This window comes from Emiliania huxleyi (genome assembly GCF_000372725.1).
Source record: "Emiliania huxleyi CCMP1516 unplaced genomic scaffold EMIHUscaffold_434, whole genome shotgun sequence".
Taxonomy (NCBI): domain Eukaryota; phylum Haptophyta; order Isochrysidales; family Noelaerhabdaceae; genus Emiliania; species Emiliania huxleyi.
This window is the reverse complement of record NW_005198729.1, coordinates 35,244-41,392: the sequence shown is the minus strand read 5'-3', so window position 1 is coordinate 41,392 and position 6,149 is coordinate 35,244. Positions and strand designations below refer to the sequence as shown.

Sequence of the window (6,149 nt, the reverse complement as noted above, 5' to 3'; positions counted from 1 at the left end):
CCCCCCCCCTCGCCCGCTCGCAAGCGCCGCCCGCAGCTTGGCGCGCGCGTCCCCGCACCGAGAGCCAGCGGCGCACGCAGGCCGAAGACGGGAGGGGCGTGAGAGCCCCTGCCCCTCACTTGGCAGGTGCGACAGCTCCTCGGCGCCTCGGCCCGGCCTCCCGCCCGGACCTCACCCCGCACCGACCGCCGCCGCCGCTGCGGTCGCGCGCTCTAGATGCTGCACGGGAGAGAGGCTGTACGATTCAAACCGACAAGTCGTTCCACAGGAACAGACTAGAGTCAAGCTCAACAGGGTCTTCTGTCCCCGCTGATTCTTCCAAGCCCGTTCCCTTGGCTGTGGCTTCGCTAGACAGTAGAGAGGGACAGTGGGAATCTCACGAATCCATTCATGCGCGTCACTAATTGGATGACGAGGGGCACTCGGTGAGACAGGTGAGACAGTAGTCAGACTGTGAGTCAGTGTGACGAGGCCCCTTGTAGCACGGAGGACAGGCCCACACGCACGTGCGCACACACACGCTCCGCACGAGGGGCTCGAGAGCCGACCCGCGGCTGTCTGTCTGTCTGTCTGTGCGCTGGGAATCGCACTCGGGACACGGGCTAGTCAGGCAGTTGGAGAGGGCGGGGCAGCGGCCTGGCCAGTGCCGTTAGGTAGTGAGTTAGAGGTGGAGACGCAGCCTGACCAGCGCCTGGACACCTCACCCTCTCGCACACTAGCTCGCAGCGCAATGCGCCTAGTGAGGCAGTTAGAGAGGTGGAGGCACGGCCCTGGCCAGTGACTGCCGCAGACTCCTAGTGAGGCAGTTAGAGAGGTGGAGGCACGGCCCTGGCCAGTGACTGCCGCAGACTCCTAGTGAGGCAGTTAGAGAGGTGGAGGCACGGCCCTGGCCAGTGACTGCCGCAGACTCCTAGTGAGGCAGTTAGAGAGGTGGAGGCACGGCCCTCGCCAGTGACTGCCGCAGACTCCTATGAGGCAGTTAGAGAGGTGGAGGCGCGGCCCTGGCCAGTGACTGCCGCAGACTCCTAGTGAGGCAGTTAGAGAGGTGGAGGCACGGCCCTGGCCAGTGACTGCCGCAGACTCCTAGTGAGGCAGTTAGAGAGGTGGAGGCACGGCCCTGGCCAGTGACTGCCGCAGACTCCTAGTGAGGCAGTTAGAGAGGTGGAGGCACGGCCCTGGCCAGTGACTGCCGCAGACTCCTAGTGAGGCAGTTAGAGAGGTGGAGGCGCGGCCCTGGCCAGTGACTGCCGCAGACTCCTAGTGAGGCAGTTAGAGAGGTGGAGGCACGGCCCTGGCCAGTGACTGCCGCAGACTCCTAGTGAGGCAGTTAGAGAGGGCGAGGCACGGCCCTGGCCAGTGACTGCCGCAGACTCCTAGTGAGGCAGTTAGAGAGGTGGAGGCACGGCCCTGGCCAGTGACTGCCGCAGACTCCTAGTGAGGAAGTTAGAGAGGTGGAGGCACGGCCCTGGCCAGTGACTGCCGCAGACTCCTAGTGAGGCAGTTAGAGAGGTGGAGGCACGGCCCTGGCCAGTGACTGCCGCAGACTCCCACCGGAACGTGACTCGGCGCGACCTCCAGCGCTGTGGGGTGGTACCACTACTCCACGCGTCGCGCCGCGTGGTCACGCAGTGCGGCGCACACGCGGCGCGAGGCCCGTCCGCACACCCCGCCCTCACACTCGCGGCCTGTAGGTCGCGTACACGCACAGCGCGAGCGCGAGTGCGATGCCTGGCGGCGGCATGGCTGGTGGCGGGGCGGGCGGCGGCGGCAGCCTCGGTCATGGCCGGTCAGGCGGCGGCGGTCTCGGGCCCGGCGGCATGGGCGGCGGCGGAGGCATGGGCGGCGGCGGAGGCATGGGCGAGACGTCCCGGAAGCTTCCAGTCGTAAGCGACTTGAGGGACATGGTGGACCGCTACTTGGACAAAGTGGAGCTCGAGCTCGACGCGCTCAACACGCCGCCGCCGCAGCAGCACCACCCGCAGCACCACCCGCAGCAGCACCACCCGCAGCAGCACCACCCGCAGCACCACCCGCCGCCGCCACGCGCGTCGCAGCCGCCGCAGCAGCCGCCGCAGCAGCCGCCGCAGCAGCCGCCGCCGCCCTCGTACGCCGCCCACGCACCGCCTCGCGGGCCGCCGCCTGGCATCCTGCACCCGTCGCACATGCACGCGGCGTCCGCCGCGCACGCCGCGCACGCCGCGCGCTACGGCCCGCCAATGTCCAGCACACCGATGGGCGCACCGCCCGCATGCGGGTGCCGCGACGCCGCCGCCGCCGCCGCCGCCGCCGCGAGCGCGCACCACCGGTTGCTGTCGGCGGCGGCGAGCGGCGCGGGCTCGCCGCGTGCCGCGGCGCAGCACGCCGCCGCTCAGCACGCTGCTGCACACGCGCGCGCGGCGCAATCGCTGGCCGCGTCGCTGCCGAGGATGCCTTCAGCGACGGCGCAGCAACTCGCGCCTGCGCCCGGGCCGCCCCGCTCGGTGCCACTGGTGACCTTGCTAGACCCGCCGCTCGCACCGGACGGGCAGCGAGAGTTCTCGCGCGCCGAGGTGGCCACCCTCCAGGCGCGGCAGTGGGCGCACAAGCCTAGAAGCGGAATCTCTCCCCGTCTCTCCCCGTCTCTCCCCCCCCATCTCCCGTCGGTGGGATGGCCCGTTTGCCTAGAAGCGGAGCCCATGTTCTTGTCGTCCAGCCCGCGCCCGAGAGGACACGCAGCAGCCCCTCGTACTCACGCGCCGCTCTGCACAACACCACCTTCCCGCCCTCAAGTCGGTGTGTTCAGCACGCAGGCTCACGGCTGCTACCTCACCACCCACGGGACTGAACCCACGCTGGATTCGACCACTCTGGAGGTATGGTACGCGTAGGCGCACAAGGCGGCGATGGCGTCTCCCCGTGGCGACCAGCCCGCCTACGGCCACAGCCAGCCACCAGGCGCCCTCCCCACCACCGGCCACGCGGCGGCCGCGGCGGCCGCCGCCGCGGCCGCGGCGGCGGCGGGGCGGCGATTGCCACCCGGTGCGGTGCCGGTCCCGCCATACGTCCGCTCGGAGCACATGAGCAACTCGGCGAGCTCGGAGTCTGTCGGCTCGAGCTCGTCGTACGCGTCGCTCGGCTCCTCCGCCTCCTCCTCCGCCTCCGCCTCCGCCGCCGCCTCCTCCACCGCCGCCGCCTCCTCCACCGCCGCCGCCGCCGCCGCCGCCGCCGCTGCCATCCGCACCGCCGGCGGCGCTCCCCCACTCGGCGGCGGCGGCGGCGGCGGCGGCGGCGGCGCGCCGGGCGTGGTTCCGTACGCGAACACGGTGGGGGTGGCTGGCGCTCCGGTGATGGTCGGGCGGCAGGTGGCCATATACTGCTACACACACGACACACACCACCATCTACGTACAGAGACTACCATATGACCACACTACGCAACAGCCTCTTCGTACCCCGTTTGAGTACCCTGTAGTCTACACGACACACGTCTTGTATGCCGGCGATGGTCGGCCGGCGTGTGACGACACGACACACTCGATGCTGTGTGTGCTATGCTTCACAGCTGGTGTTCACTCGTCGCGCCACATAGGTGTCGAGCACACACACACACACACACACACACACACACACACACACACACACACACACACTCACACTCACACACACACACCGCTCACCCACGCGCCCTGGGCCTTGCACTTTGAATGCCGTGGGGCTCCTGTCGTCAGAGGGGAGACGCGAGGGTTGCCTGGCCCTTGCCCTACCACCTCGTGTGTGTGGAGAAGAGGACCTGACCTGACCTGACCTGACCTGACCTGACCTAGGTGTCGAGCGGAGGGATCGGGCGCGAGTTCTCCTCATGGGACGCGCCCGAGCTCGCCGGCTTTGGGATCACGGGCAAGCTCAACAAGCGGAGGCGCGACTCTCTCCTCGGCCAGACCTCGGCTCGACCTCGGCTAGACCTCGGCCAGACCTCGGCCAGACCTCGGCCAGACCTCGGCTCGACCTCGGCTAGACCTCGGCCAGACCTCGGCTAGACCTCGGCTAGACCTCGGCCAGACCTCGGCCAGACCTCGGCTCGACCTCGGCTAGACCTCGGCTAGACCTCGGCCAGACCTCGGCCAGACCTCGGCCAGACCTCGGCTCGACCTCGGCCAGACCTCGGCTAGACCTCGGCTAGACCTCGGCACCCTCCTCCGTAGCTCCTTCCGTGCCGACCGCACGTACTGCCTCTGCGGCCGCGTCTCGTCGCCGGGCTGCGCCGAGATGGTCTGCTGCGACAACCCAAACTGCACCACCGAGTGGTTCCACCTTGAGTGCGTCGGCTTGCACGCGTCTCCGGGCGGCGTCTGGCTCTGCCCGATCTGCGTGATGCTGCCAGACGGACAGGTCGAGCCGTCCGAAGAGATCCTGAGGCTCGGCGCAGACGGGCCGGACTTGCCGCCGCCGCCGCCGCCGCCCGAGCTGCCGCCCTTGCGGGGCGCGCCGAATGCGTACGCGCGGCACTACCCGCCGTCCTACCGCCACGGGCCTCCCGGCTCAGGTGCGCGAGATGAGCCGAGATGCGCCGAGATGCGCCGAGATTGAGCGAGCCGAGAGCCGCGGACGCGGCGTCTTCGCAACGCGTAGCCCGACGTGAGAGTCGCCGAGATCCGCCGAGATCCGCCGAGGTTCGCCGAGATTCGCCGAACTGAGGCGTGCTCTCGGCCGAGGCTCGGGGCTCCCGTGTCGGACGCCGCGCCGCCAGAGGGCGCGCCATCTCGCCCGATCTCGGCGAGATCTCGCCCGTATCTCGCGCGCGTAGGATACCGCCCGCCCGCTTCTGGGGGCGAGAGCGGCAGCGAGAGCGAGTCTGACGAGTCGGGCAGCAGCGACGGCACCGGCGAGTACACCGCGCCCACCACCGCGCGCAAGGCGGGCGGGCGGGGCGGCCGCGGCCGCGGCCGGCAGAGCGCGCAGGCAGGGCACATTGCAAAGCGCGGCGGCGGCGGGCGGGGGCGGGGGCGGGGCGGGCGGGGGCGCGGGCGCGCCTCCGCCGCCGCCGCCGCCGCCGCCGCCGCAGCCGCCGCCGCCGCCGCTGCCGCTTCCGCCTCCGCCTCCGCTTGCGCGTCCCTGTCTGCAGCGCCGGCCGACGCGGACAGCGCAGTGGATTCGGACGCCGGCGCAGCGCGAAGCCGCGGCGGGGGGGGCACGCGAGGGGGTGCGGCGCCCCTAGTCGCGCAGACCTCCCCCACATCTCCACGCCTCTCCCCCCATCTCGAGCCCTAGACGCGACAGACGCGCTCCAGCCGGCGCTCGAGGAGAGACGGAGTCCGGCTGCCCGTCTTTTGTTGCATGGGGCGGCGGGGGAGGGCGGGCTGCCACCCGTTGATGACGCCATATCTCCCCATATCTCCCCATATCTCCCCATATCTCCCCATATCTCCCGCCGCTCTCGAGCGCGCGCCGCTGCATCCACCCTCTCCCTCCCTCGTACTCACGCGGTGCTCGGAGTACGCTGCGCGAGACACCACACTCCCGCCCCAACGTTGGCGGCGCTCATCATGCAGGCGCGGTGCGGCACCCGCGAGGCACGGCGCGCGGCCGCGCCAGTCGCGGCGGCGGCCGCGCGCCAAAGCGCTCGGCGATCGCAAAGGCTGCCCGGGGCGGCGGCGCCGGCGGCCGCGGCGGCCGGGGTCGAGGCAGCAAGGAGCCAAGCCTAGATGCGGATGCCCCCGGCTGTGCCCCTCCCCTTCCCCCCCTCCCCTTCCCCCCCTCCCCCCCCCCGCCCCGCCCCTCGTCCTCCCTGTCGCCCTGCCATCCCACCCGCGGTGCCCACACCCGCTCCCCATGCATTCAGTGCCGAGCTCACCCCTTGCGCGCCGCATTCTCACCGCGTCTCCTCGCCTCCGCCGCCGTCCGGCATGCCGCCGCTCTCGCCCTCGCCTCCAGCCGCGCCGCCGCCCCCGCCCCCGCCGCCCTCGCCGCCGCCGCCCTCGTCTCCACGCTCGCCCTTGCCACCACTACCCTCACCACACAGGAGCTCGACTCCAAGGACTGCCCGGCCTGCCGCGGCAAGCACAAGGCGCACACGTGCGGTGGCGGGCGCAACGCGCTGCTGGCGGCGCAGGCGGCGTTGCGGGCGGCCGACCGCGCCGGCGATGGCGAGGAGGGCGAGGAGGAGGGCGAGG

At 71.2% G+C, this 6,149-nt stretch overlaps 1 protein-coding gene across 1 annotated transcript; it reads left to right on the top strand.

Moving 5' to 3' along the window:
* Window positions 1–2,162: 2,162 nt before the first annotated feature.
* EMIHUDRAFT_244816 (hypothetical protein) lies at window positions 2,163–2,867 on the top strand (the record flags this gene model as incomplete). Its single annotated transcript, XM_005769035.1, has 3 exons — window positions 2,163–2,254; window positions 2,426–2,549; window positions 2,790–2,867. 3 exons carry the CDS (start codon window positions 2,163–2,165, stop codon window positions 2,865–2,867), a joined length of 294 nt encoding a protein of 97 aa, XP_005769092.1.
* Between the last annotated feature and the right edge of the window lie 3,282 nt (window positions 2,868–6,149).